A 19,378-nucleotide genomic window follows, 5' to 3' on the forward strand; every position below is an offset into this window, starting at 1 on the left:
ATCTTTTGCCTTCCCTGATTAGTAGCTCTGGACTTCCTTACACCGCAAATAGGTCAGGGTGTTGCTTTCCATGGGATAGACATTCTGTGGTCTCTTGGAACGAGAGTACCAGCTGCAAAACTCTGCATGGAAGCCTCTACTTGCAGTGTGTGTGAGTACCCGGGCCTACAATAGTACTTAGCAACACATAAAATAATGTCAACATAAAAAGTAATGTCACTGAGCAAACGCCATAACTGTTGGCTTTGATAGTAATTATTTCTATTCAAGGAAAGTGAAAAAGGGAACATAGTCAAACAAACTGTCCAAAAGCCTAAATGGACACAAAAAATTAGAGTACAGTTGGAAACTCATACTACTGCCACTAGACTACAGTATCAAAGTACATTTTGACAACAAATGATTTCTCAACATAAAAACACAGGTTTATAATGAGCTGCAGTGTTGGCGGTGCATAGAGTGGCGGGGAATCAGACAAAATGGCTGGGGGCCATGTCTATGGCATCAGTAACAGCATCTTGCGAAAGGTTATCTAAACTTATTTGAACACCAATTTTCCTGCTTGTATAATAGGGGATTTTAATAGAGGGTGTGTATTAACTATACATGTTATCACTGAGCCACATTAAGGAGGTTTTTTAAACATACATTTGATGCATAAATGAGAACGAAATGTAGTAAACACATTTATTTTTATTCTATGCAGCAAACACAAGAGAAAAACAGTCCGATTCATTTTGGGCCTGGAAATGATATTTTTAATTGATATTGATAGGGAAAAAACCGGTTTGCTCCAATTAAACTGCAAAATCGGCCCTGTGTGCATTTGCATTTTTTTTGTTTATTTTGTCCCAGTGCAAATGTTAGATAATCTGGCTACAGATGTGACAATTCATGGTCAGTCGAGATGTTGTTATTGTCCGTGTTTGTTTCTTGATGTTAACAAGTGACGCTTGGGGGTGAACGCTGCAAAGTGCGAATGCCAAGCGCCCAACAGCAGCCCGTCATGAGTTTATCAGGAGACGGCGGCACATGCCCCTCAGCCTCGGCCTGGCAGCTGTCTCTGCGGCCGAGCACACAGAGGCCCTGTTCATCCCAGGGACATGGTGTTTACTTCAGGCTGCCTCCGGCAAACACACAGACGTGTCAGATGCGCTCATCAGCCGTGATGTCATGTTTTCCTTCTCCCCCTCAGGGACGGCCTGATCAGCAAAGACGAGATGATGGCGTACTTTCTGAGAGCCAAGTCCCAATTGCAGTGCAAGATGGGCCCTGGCTTCCTCCACAACTTTCAAGAGATGACATACCTGAAGCCAACCTTCTGCGAGCACTGTGCTGGATTTGTAAGTTTGGGCGATAGAAAATATGCATTAATTCATTCATTCATTTATTTGTTTATTTATTGGATAACAAAAGTGCAATAACGCAAAATGGCATATTCAGTTAGTTTCAAAGTTAGGCATGATGATGAAACAATTGCATATGTGCTTCCATGGAACAAGTGTAACTCAGTGCAGTGCTGCTTGGTACTTATACCTCTGTGCTGTTTTATGTTATGTTCAAAATATGTTGTGCTGCACCAAATCACCACCATAGTGGCCTAAAAGCACCGAAGCTTCACTGGAAGTTGGAAGACCGCAGTCGGTGGTCTTCTTCCCCTGGAAGCCAATCCACTGTGTATATATCACCAATTAAATAAACATGAATTGATAAATTAACATGTATACTGCCTGCTCCAAACAAAATTCCACTTTACCTTAACTAATCGAACACTTCTTGGGGCCTGATTTTTTAAAAAAAGAATCAATTTTTCTTTCCCATGTTAAAACAATATTGTAAATCAGGACCTTGGTTTCAACTAGGACAATATGCATCAGAATTCAAGTGTGGAGGTCTGTCCATTTTTTGTGTGTGCGACATATGATTTTATTTTCAATTACAGTATATAGGTTGCCATAGCTTGGAATAAGAAATGGGGCCAGATGAAAAAAGGGCCCCTGTGATGTGTATGGTTTATTTTACAGGGAGGGCTGGCTATTGGTGTGGAAGCAGGAGATCCAGGTCGGATGAGCCAATGTGCGACCCTTGCGCTTACCACAGATTGGGCCTCATTACGGGTCTGGCAGTAAGCATGTCAGTGATACCGGCGGATTGCCGCCAGACCTGAAAATAATTACGGGCGTCTATCTTCCCGGCACTGGTGTTTCCAGACTGGCACAGTTGTAATGAGGCCCATTGTGCAGTTTGTACTCCAGTGGATGCACTAGGCCCCTTCTATAATATCAAAAGTGTGCCTGCAGAAACAGTGGGTCTGCGCTTAAAAAGGGGCCTTGTCCCAGTCAAATTAGGGAATCCCTATTGTCTATATATATATGGTCAATTACTTTCCAGTGAAACACCCTGAATGTGTGCCACACAAAAGGTGGCAGCCCAACATACCCTTTGGCAGTGGGGGGGAGGAAGTTGACAGTGATGGTTCAAGGTGTGCTGTTGTGCATTGCACCAACCTCCGCCAGAGGGGTGCTCTAGTCCTCTTGCAAAGTCAGGCTGGCTGCCCCACTGGGTGAACACACTGCTGTGTCAGAGTGTGCTGCGCTATTCCCGAGCACAGTTGCTGCGCTCAGCAACAACCTGTTTTAATAATGGGGCAGATGAACCCCTGTGAGCCTGACACATCCCGTGTGCACCACATTAGGGGTGCACGGCAAGGCTTTGCTGGTCCAGCCCTTGGGAATTAATCACAGCTTCTCTGCTTGACCACTATTTATGATTCTAAGGGGACGCTGATCTAGCAAAGCTGCAGTACCAAGAAAAAGACCAAACCCAGCATTAATTGACATGATCATTACATATTAGCTTGTTAGCCATCTGTATCCGGCTGATGCACCAACCGTGGTCGTATCCGAAATAGCCTGGTAGTCCTGTATCTTGCCCTTTTGGTGCCATCAGCAATGCTAGAAGATGTTGGTTATCCCTTCCGGTAATGGCGAAAGCAACTATTAGCTCATTGTGTGATGAACAGTCATTGAAGACAACATTATGACAACGTGTTAATTCCTGGAGATGCATTGGTTAACAATAATAAAAATAATAAGCCTCAATGAATGCCTTCAAACAAAGGGCCAATATTATCATTTGTGATGCTGGCACGGGCTATTGGGTACAGATGATGCTTTCAGACGTGTAAATAGTCTACTTCAGCATTGACTTCAATATTAATATGTGTGTGTCTATATACTACTTAACTAACTGTAACCCTGTCCAGCAGCCGTTCGATGCAGATGTGCTGCATCTGAGCTCTCGGGGTGCATTGCGATCTATCAGATCAATAATCCTTTTTAGCACATGGTTTAGGAGCTCTTTTCAGCATTTAGTGTGGCCCTAGAAGAGCCCATTACAGAGACGAGACTTGCAGCCCCGCTGAATCGGAGTTTCAATATAGGAAGCAGTAGGCGTGGTGTTTCCACATTCCCAAGTGCCATCTTGAGCCGGAGATGTTCTGCCGGGGGAAGAACAGCAGATCGGTGACTCAACAACACTGAAGTAAGAGGTGTTTGGAAGGTGGCCCGGGCCGCACGGAAGGTGAAGGTGGCTGGTGACCAGACGGGGACACGAATGGGGAGAGAAGATATAGTGCTGAGGAGAGCAGGAGCTGAAGCGCTGACAATGCCCAATCCACTTTAAGGAGACGCCGAGCAGAGAAGGGTGATTGGCGAACGCAAGTAACACCACTAAGGAGGTGCAGAGGAGCTGAAACATGTGGGGAAGGGTCCTGGAGTGTACAGCTACATGCACGCTTGAGAGTGGGACACCAGGTGACATTCTGTCGTGCTGCACTAAGACAACGTGGGGCACCATTTGGAGTTTCTGGAAAACATTTACTGAACTCCACTGGAGGTGGCGCTGACAGGAAGGGGGCGGGTACTGATTAAGAGACCTTTTGCTAGTACATGGATGAGAGCCATAAGTGACTGGAGCATTTTTTGTCCATAGGACTCCAAGGGTGCAACACCCCCATGGTACACATGTAGGAGTGAGGTGAAAGCCTGCACAGCACAGGGAGAGGGGCTTAGTTTATGAACGAGGTGTACGCACCTCTGGCAGCACTTAGAGAATATCTTTGGAAATACCACTATTATACCTGTTAGAAGAATCAGAAAGGACACTGAAAAATAGAGAACTAGGCCAGCCACAAACACAAATAAATGAGGGGGATCATGAGAGAGCGAAACGGCTGGAACGGACACAGAAGCCAGGAAAGGAGTTACGTTTGAGAGACTAATGGCCGCAATCCAAGAATCAAGAACGTCACTGGAAGGGAAAATACAGGAGGTTGGAGTAGATGTCTCCCAGGTGAGAGCAGATCTGAGGAAAATGTGCGAGCAAGTGACTGAGGTGGAGTAGAGAGAGAGCACTGTGGAAGATGATCTAGCGAAGCTGCCTAATCAAGTATGAGGCCTAATAGAAGCGACAAAAGCACTAGATACTAAAGAGGAAGACACAGAAGGCCATTCTCACAGAAATAACATTCGTCTGGTCGGCGGGCTGGAAGGCGAGGAAGGATCCAGTGTGGAATTATATGTGGAAAGACTGATGTTTGAAGGGTTTTTCATAGCTTTTCACAGTGGAAATTGTGCACAGGGTGCCAGGGAGACCCTGCCACCAGAGGACAACCTAGACAGATAGTTGCCAAATTGCTTAATTTCATGGTGTTACACTCACCTGGTCTCTGTGGAGACGTTGGGGCACGGTAGGAGCCCTCCCTGGACTGGACTCCTCTGGCTCAGGCTTTACCCACAGCTGCTGTAGTGTGGACTGCTCTGGTTGCTGGCAATACCCTTGGGAGAAGGTAGGAGGCAATGAAAATGCTGCGGTTGAGTTGCAATCCCCCTCGAACCCTTCATTCCAGAATGAGGTGAGCATGCGTTTTCCCATATGATCTCACATGTTGTTTTGTAAGGATGAGCTCTCCGTCCTGCTTTCTCTCAACAGGGGCGCCGTTGATGGACCACGTTGCGTCACTGGACCATGTGCGTGGTGGCCCAGACCGGGTGTGACCAATCCACCTTGAAGGTAAGTTTTTCGTAGCAGTGATTATTGTCTGTGTCCTTTTGTATTGATTCTTCCCCAATGATTATTGTCCGTAATGTTTGTAATGTCCCTCTCTCCCCAATAGATGTGAAGATGGCCACGTGGGTCGCAGTGATGGAAGCGAGTTCAAACAGTGACCGAGGGGATTTCGGAAGACCCTCCTAGAAGGTAAGTTGGGTTTCCGGATGGTACACAAGGTTTGCGTGTTGCGCGGCCAAGCGTTAAATGTTTATGCAGTTGCTAACCTTGTGTGTTCTTTTTCCCTTTCAGGTTCGGCCTGGTGGCACTTGATGGAGAGCGGTTATCCGAGGAACTGTCGGCTGCCAGATGGATCCGTGAGGATGCTGAGCCTGAAGATGTCTCCTGTGTCTTTGGGTGCTCGGAACAGGTAAGGATACGAGGCGCTGCAGGCGTTGGATTTGCAGGGACAGGTAAGATGCGCGTGGAAGCTGCAGAGTTGGAATCAGGTTTGCTGCGCTTCAAGCAATGGCGTGGCTGGACTCAGGTAAGATGCGCGCTGTAGCTGCAGACTAGAGATCAGGTTAGCTGCGCTTCGAGCGATGGTGTAGCTGGAGTCAGGTAGGTGCATGATGAAGATGGAGTTCCAGAGACTGAAGAAAAGCGTGCAGAGCTGCAAACAGGTAAGGAGCTGTAGACGGCGGTAAGCGTTACGCTGCACACAGCAGACTAATGCAAAGCGCCTGCATGCGGGTGGGGCTGGCTTATATAGCCTGGCCCCAGCCACTCCCCTTAAGCCCAACCTTGTGGCCCAACCTTACCACTCCCTCAGAGTCCTGCACATGCTTCTAATGCTTCTGTATGGCCACGCCCGGCCTGGATGCACGTGCCTTAGGCACACAGTGTGCAGAGCACACTTTCATATGAGCCTGGCGCCAAAAGCGCCAGGACTGGGTCCATTTGGACCCTTTGGGGCATAAAGGTAATGGCCCTTGACCAGTGGCCATGACAGCACTCCCCCTCAAGGCCCCTCTCACAGGGGTTCTTCCTCCTGGTCCTGGTTTGGTGGGATTGTCTCTGTGAAATTGTATGATTAGTCGCGGAGCATGGACAAATTTGACTGGTTCCCAAGTGCGGTCTTGGGGCCCGTAGCCCTCCCAATCGATCAAGTAGTATAGTTTTGATCACACTTTCTTGGAGTCCAGAATACTTTTGACCTCATATTCTGGTTCACCTGCAATGATCTCTGGTTCAGGTGGTGTTGAAATCCGAATGTCAGATTTCATCGGTTTTAGAAGAGAAACATGAAATGCCGGATGGATTCGCATGTTGGCTGGTAAATCCAATTTCATGGCACCAGGGTTAATAATGGCTTTGATGGGATAAGGCCCTAGGTATCTTGGACGGAAGTCCCGGGGTCCTTTTAATGGAATGTTTTTGGATGCCAACCATACTTTATCCCCGAGGTGATCCTGTGGGGCCTCTCTTCTATGTCTGTCTGCAAATTTCTTTTGTTGTTCCTTGGCTCGGTTCAAGTTTTCAGTAGCTTCTTTAAGGGACTGAGTAATAATTTTATGTAATGAAGTGATTGCTGGCAGTTCCAATTTGTCTAGTGGATCAAAAGAGGTTATCCTAGGGTGCTGACCTTTCACTGTGTAGAATGGGGTCTGTCGGGTGCTAATATGGATAGAGTTTTGCAGGCAAATTCAGTTAACCAGAGAATGCTTTTCCAGGACCCTTCTGTTTACTGTAACATACACCTCAGGTATTGTTCCAAAGTCTGATTGGTGCTTTCCCTTTGACCATCGTTTTGGAGATGGTAACTCATGGATAGACGAAGGTCGATTTGGGCTAGCTTACAACACCTCCTCCAGAAAGCTGAGACGAATTGAGTTACACGATCAGAAATCAATAAAGATGGGAAACCGTGTCATTTCACAATTTGTTCCAGGAATACTGTGGCCAGAGTAGCATCAGTGGGAAGTCCTTTTCGTGGAATAAAATGTGCCATTTTGGAGAATAGGTCTACCACGACCAGGATTGTATTAAACCCATCACAGGGTGGCAGGTCGGTAAAGAAGTCCATAGACAGTGTATGCCATGGTGCTGGTGGTACCTTAAATGGATGCAACAACCCTGCGGGACTTAACTTCTGGGATTTGTTTTGTGCGCAGATGCCGCAAGTTGCAATGAACTGGGCAACATCTCTTCTCCGGGTAGGCCACCAATAGTTTTTATGGATCTTGGCCCGAGCCTTCGCATTTCCAGGGTGTCTTTCCACTAACGACTCGTGATAGTTTGCTATTATTTTGGTTTGTACTTCTTTGTCTTGGATATATAGTCTTCCTTGAAAACAGGGTAGGTTATCTTTGATGGAGTTACAGTCACCCTTACCCAACCATTCTTTTTGGGCTGTCTGATCCATCTGAGATTGGAGATCAGTCTTCAAGTCTTCCCAACAGGCGTTTGTAGCAATTTGGTTTTGAATCCGTTCTTCGGGAATAATGGCTACTGGCTTAGATGCAGTAAAGGCGTCTTTGTCCTCTCCCATGCGTGATAGGACGTCTGCCTTTCCGTTACACACTCCTGGTCTGTAAGTTATAACAAAGTCGTATTCGGCAAAGAAAAGAGCCCAGAAAAGTTGACGTGAAGATTGAGCCTTAGCAGTTTTCAAATATTGTGGATTATAGTGATCTGTGATAACAGTGACCATGTGTCTTGCCCCTAAAAGGTAGTGTCTCCAGGTTTCGAGGGCTCCCTTAATTGGTAGGAGTTCCTTATCAGTGATTGCGTAGTTCATTTCTGGTGCAGAAAACTTACTGGACCAAAATGCTATGGGATGTAGCTACCCTGTCTCCAGGTCCATCTGCGATAATACTGCCCCCATGGCAACACTGGAGGCATCTGTTTCGACCACGTAAGGCAGGTCAGGTCGGGGATGTCAGAGTATAGGTGCTGAGGTGAAGGCTTGTTTTAATTCCTGAAAGGCGTTCTCTGCTTCGGAGGACCAAAATATAGTTTTATTCTTTCTTAGAAGAGAGGTGATTGGATGGACAATCTGTGAAAATCTTGGAATGAACCATCTGTAAGAATTAGCAAACCTGAGCACGCTTTGCATCCCTTTGGTATTTGTCGGGGATGGCCACTGAAGAATAGCCTCCACTTTACGTGTGTCCATATGAACTCCTTGTGGAGTAAGCATGAAGCCCAAAATATCGACCTCTGTGACATGGAAGAAGCATTTCTCTAATTTGGCAAACAGCCGATGCTGACAAAGCTTTTCCAGAAGTGCCCTTACATAGCCAACATGATCTTCCTTGGACTGTGAATAAATCAGGATATCGTTGATGTAAACGAGGACGCAGACATCCAACAGTTCATGGAATACATCGTTCATAAAGAACTGGAATGCCGCCGGCGCATTGCATAACCCAAAGGGCGTCACCTGATACTCGGAAAGTCTGTATTTGGTTCAGAATGCTGTTTTCCACTCATCGCCCCTTTTAACTCTCACGAGATGATAGGCTCCTTGTAGGTCTAATATTGTGTAGATTCAAGCATTTTTCACTTGATCGAGTAGTTCGGCGATGAGTGGCAGAGGGTATCTGTTCTTAACAGTGATTTGATTCAATGCCCTATAATCTATGGACGTTCTAAGGTCACCCTCCTTCTTGGCTACGAAGAAGAGAGCTGAGGAAGCAGGAGACTTAGATGGGAGGATGAATCCATTAGCTAGGTACTGTTCTAGGTAGGTTCTCAGATGTTGATTTTCTTGCTCCATTAAACACAGGATTTGTGCTCCAGGGACCAGGTCGATCTGGCAGTCATAAGGTCTATGTGGGGGCAGGGTGTTTGCTTGTTCTTTTTGGAACACGTCTTGATAGTCCAGGTACTACGGGGCTAAGGCACCAGAGAGCCCCAGGATCATTTTTGCCTCGACTTTTGGGTTCTTCAGGTCCTTGTGGTAGCAGCTTTTGGCGCATTCTTGAGGAAAGGTCAGCACTTGTGTTCGCCAGTCTATCCTGGGATTATGAGTTTCTAGCCATGGCATTCCTAAGTCATCTGGAATTGGGGGGCCCCAATAATATCAAAATAAATGTCTTCCCGATGACCGTCCTGACATATCAGAATACCTTTGTCGGTATGTTGCATGACTGGCCCGGATGTCAACTGAGAGCCATCCACTGCGGTGATGTTTTCCGATTGGAGCTTCTTCTGGAGAGGAAGGCCTATCCATGTGGCTAGATTATGATCGATATAATTTCCCACCGCCCCACTATCAATATACGCTTCCAAGGTGTGGACCTTTGATGCTTGCCGGTGATGGACCAGAACTACCGGGATGACCAGGTGCAAGGTCTGTACAACTTTCTTCATTTCGCTCGACAAGTGAACCCCTACGCTTGCCGGGCATTGGAGTTTTCCAGGGTTTGTTCTTTTTCATCATTGCAATTGTCCATTGCCCCTACAATTCTCTTGGGAGGCTTTATTGGGCAATCTCGAAGGAAATGTCCTGCCTTGCCGCAGTATAAAAAGAGTTGTTTTTGCCTCCTTTTTTCTCTCTCTGCTTTGGAAATAGGGGCTCGTAATGCTCCAAACTGCATGGGTTCGGTGGGTTCATGAGTCCTGACTTGGCTGTCCCGGGGTCGCATATAAACTGACCTCCCTTCAGTTCTTGTGCGGTCCATCTTTCGATCTTGTAACCTATCGTCCAATTGTAGTGTCAGATTAATGTACTCTGCACAACACTCGGGAGGATTGACCACTTGGGCTAGTTAGTACATCCTTTAGTTCCCACACAATCCCCGATAGAACAGTGTAGTCCTCTTCTCTTCGGGACAGTTGGTTTGTGCTATAAGACAATTAAAGGTGGCAATATACGTCAGCAGATCATGGTTTCCCTGTCTGTGGGACAATAGTTCGTTATCTCTGGCTTGTCCTTGGGTGTGCCTAGCAAATAACTTTTCCAGTTCCTGTTAGAAGTCTTCAAAGTTGCAAAGTAGTGGATCATCCTGATTCACTAATGGTATGGACCAATCCGCTGCGTTGCCTCCTAAATATGAAAGCACAAAGGCAACTCTTGCACTATCTTTAGGGAAGGCCCCCGGGCGGCACAAAAAGTGAAGACGACACTGGTTCATGAATATGGCGTATTTGTTGGGATCACCAGTGAAACGTTTGGGTGGGACCAAAGGCACAGCCCCCGGGAGTACCACTTGAACTGGTGGTGATGGCTGTGGCAAAGGGGTTGGTGGGACTGCGGGTAATGGAACCTGCCCTGCATAAGTCTGAAGCATCTGTCTCGCCAGATCATCAGTTCGTTCTCAGGCGACAATAAGATCTCTTCTTAAGGCATTAGTCTCTTGTCTGGAGGCATGCACTTCGGCCCGTAGTTCCCCCAGCAATTGGGCCAATTGGCAGTTTCCGAGGTGTCCATAACGCCCAGGCAGAGGTTCAGAGAGGCTTCGCGTTCTGTTACGCTCACCTGGTCTCTGCAGGGACGTTGGGACTCAATTGGATCTCTCACTGGACTGGACTCCTCTGGCTCAGGCTTTACCCCCAGCTGCTGTAGTGTGGACTGCTCTGGTTGCTGGCAATACCCTTGGGAGAAGATAAGAGGCAATGAAAATGCTGCGGTTGAGCTGCGATCCCCCTCAAACCTTTCGTTCCAGAATGAGGTGAGCATGCGTTTTCCCATATGATCTCACCTGTTGCTTTGTAAGGATGTGCTCTCCGTCCTGCTTTCTCTCAGCAGGGGCGCCGTTGATGGACCAAGTTGCGTCACTGGTCCATGTGCGTGGTAGTCCAGACCGGCTGTGACCAATCCACCTTGAAGGTAAGTTTTTCGTAGCAGTGATTATTGTCCGTGTCCTTTTGTATTGATTTTTCCCCAATGATTATTGTCCGTGATTTTGTAATGTGTCTTCTCTCCCCAATAGATGTGAAGATGGCCACGCGGAGTTGCAGTGATGGAAGCGAGTTCAAACGGTGCCAGAGGGGATTTTGGAAGACCGCACTAGAAGGTATGTTGGGTTTCCGGATGGTACACAAGGTTTGCATGTTGCGCGGCCAAGCGTTAAATGTTTATGCAGTTGCTAACCTTGTGCGTTCTTTTTCCCTTGCAAGTTCGGCCTGGCGGCACTTGATGGAGATCGGTTATCAGAGGACCTGTCGGCTGCCAGATGGATGGATCCGTGAGGATGCTGAGCCGGAAGATGGCTGCTGTGTCGTTGGGCGCTCGGAACAGGTAAGGATGCGAGGCGCTGCAGGCGTTGGATTTGCAGGGACAGGTAAGATGCGCGTGGAAGCTGCAGAGTTGGAATCAGGTAAGCGGCGCTTCGAGCGATGGCATGGCTGGACTCAGGTAAGATGCACGCTGTAGCTGCAGAGTTGAGATCAGGTTAGCTGCGCTTCGAGCAATGGCGTGGCTGGACTCAGGTAATATGCGTGCTGTAGCTGCAGAGTAGAGATCAGGTTAGCTGCGCTTTGAGCAATGGTGTAGCTGGAGTCAGGTAGGTGCGTGCTGAAGATGGAGTTCCAGAGACTGAAGAAAAGCGTGCAGAGCTGGAAACAGGTAAGGAGCTGTAGACAGCGGTAAGCATTACGCTGCACACAGCAGACTAACACGAAGTGCCTGCATGCGGGTGGGGGTGGCTTATATAGCCTGGCCCCAGCCACTCCCCTTAAGCCCTGCCTTTTGGCCCCACCTTACCACTCCCTCAGACTTCTGCACGTGCTTCTGTATGGCCACGCCCGGCCTGGATGCACGTGCCTTAGGCACACAGTGTGCAGAGCACACTTTCATATGAGCCTGGCCCCAAAGGCGCCAGGAATGGATCTATTTGGACCATTTGGGGCATAAAGGTAATGGCCCTTGACCAGTGGCCATGACACATGGATAGAGTTGCAATTCTACAGGCGAAATGGTAAGCGGGACACTTCAAGGTCAACAATGGAATAATACTCAACTTCCCGGAATTTCACGCCAGCGGCCCAGAGACAGAGAAGAGCGTATGATTCTATGAGGCTTTGGCTCCAAGAAATGAACCTGCATTACATGAAACTATTCCAGCAAAGCTATTCGTAATTGTAGATGGAAAATTGCTCTTCTTTACATCACCACAGGCAGGATGCATGGGGTTGGTTAGACAGATGATCGCAGATGACTGCCCCTAAGGGGGGGATGAGGGTACGTCGTTCATTCATCCACTGCTTTTCTTCTGCAGCACTTTTTGTCGAACAAGTTTTGCCGAAAAAACTTTCAAAAAATATGAGGGAGGTGGGCATATAAGGGGTAGGGTGGGGTGGTTTATGGGGAATACATAATAGGGGAGGGTGGGATTAGAGGGGGACCTCCCAGCCCCCAAATAAAAAAAATTATGACTTTTTCCAGCAAACAAATGTCATCAAAAAGTGCAGCGAAAATAAAACAGGCAAAGAATGAACATAGAACAATGGTGAGAACTCAACGACGAGAAATGAACATGGGTCAGAAGGCTAATGGAACGAGAGGTACTGATTGATATGACTCTGATTCCCTGGATGCGGGTATCATACCCTGGAAAACCTCTTGAGGAAGATAAAATAATGCGAACAGTTCGGGATCGGGCTGGATGAGAAGGAAGGATGATCTACCCCGTGACCAATGCCCACTATACATGCAGGGTGGATGGAGGAACTCTTTGATCATTTTTGGTTATGGATTGTGGAAGGGGAATAGGGAGAGTGGAAGAGGGGCTGTTAAAGGGTTGGGAACTGGGGGCACAGTATAAGGGATTTGGGGGCAGGGGTGGAATGTTCATGTTTGAAAGTTTTTATCAGAGGATTAGATCATAGCAGGGACCACTGTAATTGGCGGAAAGAGGGGGCATGCTTGAGATGTTTGAGAATAATTCAAGATACGTATATTAAGATAAATGGGAGGTGGTCGGCTTAAAATAGGCATATGAAATGTACGGGGCCTGGGCAATAGGGGGGAGAGATTGCTGGTAGGGAGATTCTTGCAACATCAGGGTGTGCAGTCGGTGTTGTTACAAGAAACACATCTACAGGGAACAGAGTTGAAGAAGTTGGAATCGAAATGGGGCGGAGTTGGCTGTTTGCTGCTTTGTATTCCAATTTTGCTACGGGAGTTATGATATGGGTTGCCCTGGATGTTCCTCTGTACGTTGAGAGGACACTCTGAGACACTGAAGTATGGACTATAGCGGTGGTGGGTAAATTGGAGGAGAGGGATATATGTGTGGTGAACTCTTACGCCCCCAATACCGATCATAAGTATTATTTTCCCTCAGTATTAACAATTGGTCGGGGGGTCACAGGTCGGATCTGTATATTTGGGAGGAGGGGAGATTTCAGTTGTTTTCTACTCCTTCAATCCCGCTACCCTAAGGCTTTTGATTCACTTGAATGGTCATGACTGTTTACAATTCTGAAGGCTTATGGATTCAGTAATAAGATCATGGGCTGGTTGAGACTCTTGTACAGTAGCCCAATGGCTAGAGCGAAGATGGGAACTTAAGTGTCTTTGCTACAGTTTTTCATTTGGGGTGCTAGACAGGGCTGTCAGTATCACCTATTCTGTTTTTCGATGGCTCTGGAGCATCTAGCTAGGTATTCTTGGATATATATTCTCGAGACGGTATCACTGTGGGTGGAGTTAGGCATACAATCTCGTTGTATGCGGACGATATTTTCTTATTTGTGAATGACATCCTAGTAAATATACTGATTATTTAAGAAGTTCTGGGCAATTTTAGGAAACAATCATGGTTTCAAATTAACAGGGATAAATCAATCTTGTTCCCCTTGGCCAGGCTCTGTGAAAAGGAGGGTGCAGCTCTCCCGGACTGCGGTATTAGATGGGAGCGGGAAGAATAGGTGAACAGGAGTGGGGGACAAAGGGATGATGAAATAGATTTTCTATTTAAAAGAGAAAGGGTGCTGATCAAAGCACGAGAAAGATGGAAAGAAGAGAGAGGGTCACAACAGCCCAGCAGGGAGCTGCAAGGGATACAGAGAATACAAACATGGGCTGACAAGCATGAGGCAGAAGGCATAGGGAAAAGGATTGGTGATTTAATTAGGAAAATGGGGGATAAATATGGGTACAAAACCAAAGAGAATATCGAAGGATCTCTATCGAGGGAAACAGGGGGTAGGACAGATGACATTATGACAGACAACTACAAAAGGTTGTCATTAGGTAAACTAGATCTTGATGATGTGGAAAGGGACGACAGCCATACAGTCTGGAGTATAATGATGTCAGACGAAGAATGCGAAGAAAATGAGAGTGTGTTAAGAGAGAGCACATGCAGGTTTTTGAAAGACTCAAGCATAGAAAAGGGGGTAAAATGGTCAGACTTGGAGAACCCTAAAGAAAAAACACCAGAACCAACACCATACACTGAGCAACCACAATTACGATTGCTGTATTTGTGGCGTACATGTCTGATTCTGTGTGTGATCTTGAGCATAATACTCTTGTGGCTGTGTATTGTATTGTGGAACATAGCCCATCCCTCCTCTTGGAGTTTGCCAGTTTTGCTGCATGCCCCCTCTACTTCTACATGTTCGGACAAGATATCCCAGCCTTCCACAATTCCAGCAGTGCTGCTGCTGTCTGCCATTAAATCCTCATCCTCCCTGAGGGCTTTGGAATCCACCTCGCCCTCCCTTAGGTCCATTCCCCCTACCTCGTGGCCAGAAATTGTACGCACTGTGATCCATAGGATACATTCCATTGCTTTGCTGCATAGGTCGTATCTCTTGTGTGCCACACGTTCACCGCTAGTAAATACTGCAGCCTCTATGGCTAGTTTTGGAAATTTCTTCGGAACTATCTTCACTTTCTCTTGATTTCTACACTCAGCTTTCTTTTTGTTCTTCTCCTGTAACAATTGGCAATGATGCACGATAGTCAATTGTATCTCTGGCCATGGCTTTGCTCCCCTCCCAACCTCTTTCTTCCTCTGCCTCTGCACTGGCTTGGCTAGTGCCTGGAATAAAATCTGAATAAATAATGCCATTGTTTCATCCCACGGTTCTGTCATCTCGAGGCTCCAGCGTTCTTTATTATCTTGAATAAAGGCAACATGATCTTCATCCTCACCCATTTTCGTAGTCATAATCGCACAATGGCCAATGTTTCAGGATCTTGTACTCTGAGCGCCTGCCATATGTCGGCTCTGCAATTATTAAATGGTGCTCCATTGTGTGTCATGTTTTGTGCAATCACACTCGAATACCGTGCTTGTTTCCAAATGCCGTCAGCCCTCTCTGCTAGAATGGCTGCTAGCAGGCCTTTTATATTGCTGATTGCTAACCTTGCTCCTGATGTCCCTCCCTCTTGTAGACAGGAATGAGTCGCTCCAGTGTCTATAAGAAACAAACATATCTTGCCTCCTATCGTTACCCTGACCCTTGGTTCCTCTTGGGGTCTGGTGTCACTGATAGTACTGAACACATCAGGTCTTCTGTGGTCTTTTCTTTTGTGGATATACATGAATCCCTGTACCTATAAAAGGTTTTACTCCCACTACTGTCACACTCCCTGTCCTGGGTGTGGGTGCTTGTGGGGCTCCTGTGTTCATATTCCATTGTGGCACCATTGCTTGTGTCTGTGCTTGCTGGTTCTGTGCTTGTTCTGTTTACATAGGCGTTTCCTGTGGTTGCCCTTATGGCGACCGTACTTGCAAAGGAACTTACTGCACTTGCTGTATTTGCGGCGCACATGTCCGCGTGTATGTTGGGAATAATATTCCTGTGGGTCTGTATTATACTGTGGAGAATAGCCCACCCCCCTCTTGGAGCTTGCCAGTTCTGCTGCAGGCCCCTGCTACTTCTGTATGTTCTGGCCATTTGTCCTGTCCTCCCACAATTCCAGAATTGTTGCGGCTGTCCTCCATTAATTCTGCCTCCTCCTTGAGGGTTTTGAAATCTGCCTCTTCCTCTTGGTCCATTCCCTCTACCTCTTGGCCAAAAGTTTTACCCACCGTGATCTATAGGGTACCCTACATTGCTTGGTTGCACTGTATGTAACGCTTGTGTTGCCACACCTTCACCACTTGTTAAAATGGCTCCTTCTATGGCAAAGTATGACAATGTTTTCTGAACCAACTTGTCTTCCTCCTGCTATCGACTCTCAACTTTCTTCTCATTGTTCTCTTGTGATAATCGACAATGATGTACGATAGTTAGCTGTATTTCTAGCCATGGCTTTGCTTCCATCCCTACCTGTTTCTTCATCTGCCGTTGCACTGGTTTGGACAGTCCCTGACATAAAATATTATAAAATAATGCTACTGTTTTATCCCACAGTTCCCTCGTCTCAAGATGCCAATGTCTTGAATCTCATGAATAAAAGCAACAGGATCTTCATCCTCACCCATTTTCCTTGTCATAATCGCACCCTTGTCTGATGTGTCAGGATATTGTACTCTAAACACCCTCCATATTTCTGCTCTGCAATTGTTAAATGGCACTCAATTGTGTGTCATGTTTTGTGCTGTTACACTCGCATGTCCTGCTCGTCTCCAGATGTCATCAGCTCTCTCGCCTAGAATAGCTGCCAGTAGTTATGTCACCCACTGCTAACGTCATTCCTGCTGTCGTTCTTCCTAACTCATAAATCAATTTTCCTGCACCTGCAGTCAAACTAGGTAATTTACATTTCAAATTATCGTGGTCCATTTGTGAACACAGTATATATTGTGGTCGTCCTCCTCCTTTCTCTAACAATGTGAATTGTGTAAATCCTGATTTGAATCGTACCCACCTACACATCTTGTCTTCCAGATGGGGCTTGTTTTGACCATTCATCTTCGTCCTGGTAAGGACCTCAACAACTGCTATAAGGTGTGGATATATCCCCTGCTCCGCGCGACCGTGCTTGTGGTTGCTGAGAATATGGTGTTGGTTCTGGTGGGTTTCTTTGGGTCTTCTAAGTCTGATTACTTTACCCCTCTTTCTATATTCAGTTTTATCAAAAAACCACATCTGTCTTCCCTTCGAGCTCTCTAATTTTCATCTGACATTCTACTCCAGCTTGTATGGCTGTCATCCCTTTCCTCGTCATCCAGATCTAGTCTACTTAAGGACAGCATTCTATGCTCATCCGTCATCATGTCATCCAATCGTTCTCCTGTTTACTTTGATGGAGATCTTTCGATGCTCCCTTTAGTTTTGTGACCATCTTTCTCCCTCATTTGCCTATATAAATCCCCAATACTTTTCCCTATGCTTCTGCCTCATGCTCATCAGCCAATGTCTGTAATCTCGGTATCCCTGTTGTGACCCTCTCTCTTCTTCCCATTTTTCTCATACTTCAATTGGTACTATACATCTGTTAACAAGGTGATCTATTTCATCATCCTTTGTTCCCTACTACTTCTCATTTCTTCTTCCCTTCTTCTCATCTCCCTTTTCTCTTCTTCCTCTCGCCTTCTTTGCAACCTATGTTCTTTTAAACTCTGGGTTTCTATTTTGTCACATTTCTTTTCCTCTAGTCTCTCTTTCTCTTTCTTCTGTTCCTCATACCTTCTTCGTTCTTCCTTTCGCTTCCTCTCTTTTTTCTTCTCCTCTTTGTATGCCCTTTCTTGTTCCTTTTCCTTCTTTTTCCATTCTGCTCTTTCTTTTCTTTCTCTAACATCGTTGATACCCTTTGCGTCTAATTTGAGTAATATCGGTCCTCCCAGCCGGACGTTCTGCACTATTGTCACTTCCTTGGCTTTGTCTTTTCCTTCTTTTTGTCTCTTAGCTCCTTCCTCTACCTCTCTCGGTCTGTCCCTTCTTTCATCAGGCTCTTTATATTCATCGCGTGTTGACATATATTTACGTTGTTTAATCTTGATCTCTTCCATGTTATCCTCACTTTTGTAAGCGGGGCTACATATGCGTATGTCGGATTAACATACCCTGCCACTGCTTTTAACTCCTTTAAAGGATAGAATCCCTGTTTCTCAGTGTCTGTACTCTTGTTTTCAGAAGGAAAAGAAGGAGCTGAGGGTGGTGCATCCTCCCCTTTATGCTGATTAAGCATCCATTCCTTTTTGGGCCGGTCTTCTGTCTCACTCTGATACATCTTCCAAAGTTCTAAAATGGCAAATATTTTCTGTAATTTCTTCCCTGTATATGCGACATCTAAGTATGTTGTTATGTGTTGCAATACTGTTCTTGATAGAGCGCCTTCTTGAGACCACGGCATGAACATTTTGTCAGTCATGCCTTTTACCCATTCAGCATGCCTAATCTTGGGTGTGCATTCTGGTAATGTTTTGCACAAGTGTAGCAGGAGAGAGTCCCCCATAATGATATGTCTTTTTTAACTGTCAATACTTACCAGACTTTTTATTCTGTCATTACTTTAATTAATTATACCACAATAATCAATTCGGGCAAGCAGCATCAATCGTCACCCATTAGCAAAAAAATATTCTTTGACCAATCTTCAAGCCTATAAAAATAATGTTCTCCTTATTCCTATGTTTACAGTTTTATTGATTCTTGCTGTCCAGCTATTTTATTATTGACACTCTAAGTATCTTATTTTATTCACCCTTTTTTCTCAACCGTTATCCTCCTAAAATTGACGTGAAGTGTTTGATTTTAGAGTCTGATAACCAACTAGATTATTACTATAGTTTTATGTCTCTTAGTTTAAACAAATCAAAAGGTTTTACACTGACATATTTATAACCCCAAACAAATGTGCACTTTAATTTTCTTACTTTCTCTAGTTAAATTAGCTCATATCAAGTTTCCCCCATTTTGGCACATGACACATATTCTTCATATCGGCCTTGCCACAGGAATCCCTAAAGAATACCCCACTTGGAGTGTAATGACTGCCCTTTTGTCCCCTTGGAACCAGGAATCGAGGTATCTCTCTCTCTTAACATTAATTTTGTTACTGTATATTTACACTTACAATACAATCCCAATGCTCTACTTACATCTGTTGCTCAGCTCGAGTCCCTCGTTATCGACTTTTCCCCAATCAACCAGTTAGCCTTCAGTACGTGGGGCACCCGTGGGGACCGGACAGGCATTTCTTCAAAGGGGCACCTGCGACTGTCTTGTTTTCACACGTGTGTTTTTCTCTGCTCTCCATAGGAAACTCTGCAATCTTCTGGCGAATGGTGGAAGACATATAAAATCTGAGAGTCTGGACCTGGGCCCGGTAGACTGGACCAGAACCATCTGCACTGCTACCAAAATTGTCAGCTGCACCTGGAGGATTCCAAGTGGCAGATGGAATTACCAATAAACAATCTCAGACAGATTGCAGCTCAATCACTCTTGAATACATTTCAATTAAACAAAAGCT

The 19,378-nt window shown here is 45.9% G+C and overlaps 1 protein-coding gene across 5 annotated transcripts in view; it reads left to right on the top strand.

Annotated features, from left to right (window-relative positions):
- RASGRP3 (RAS guanyl releasing protein 3) overlaps positions 1 to 19,378 on the top strand; it is a 702,554-nt gene that overhangs the window by 603,525 nt on the left and 79,651 nt on the right. For all 5 annotated transcript variants that reach the window (XM_069607912.1, XM_069607913.1, XM_069607911.1 and 2 more), the window contains one exon: positions 1,196 to 1,343. In XM_069607912.1, the coding sequence (XP_069464013.1) occupies positions 1,196 to 1,343 (148 nt within the window). The remainder of the gene's footprint in view (positions 1 to 1,195; positions 1,344 to 19,378) is intronic.

The sequence above is a fragment of the Ambystoma mexicanum genome, chromosome 4q (assembly GCF_040938575.1).
Source record: "Ambystoma mexicanum isolate Mex_15411 chromosome 4q, UKY_AmexF1_1, whole genome shotgun sequence".
NCBI lineage: Eukaryota > Metazoa > Chordata > Amphibia > Caudata > Ambystomatidae > Ambystoma > Ambystoma mexicanum.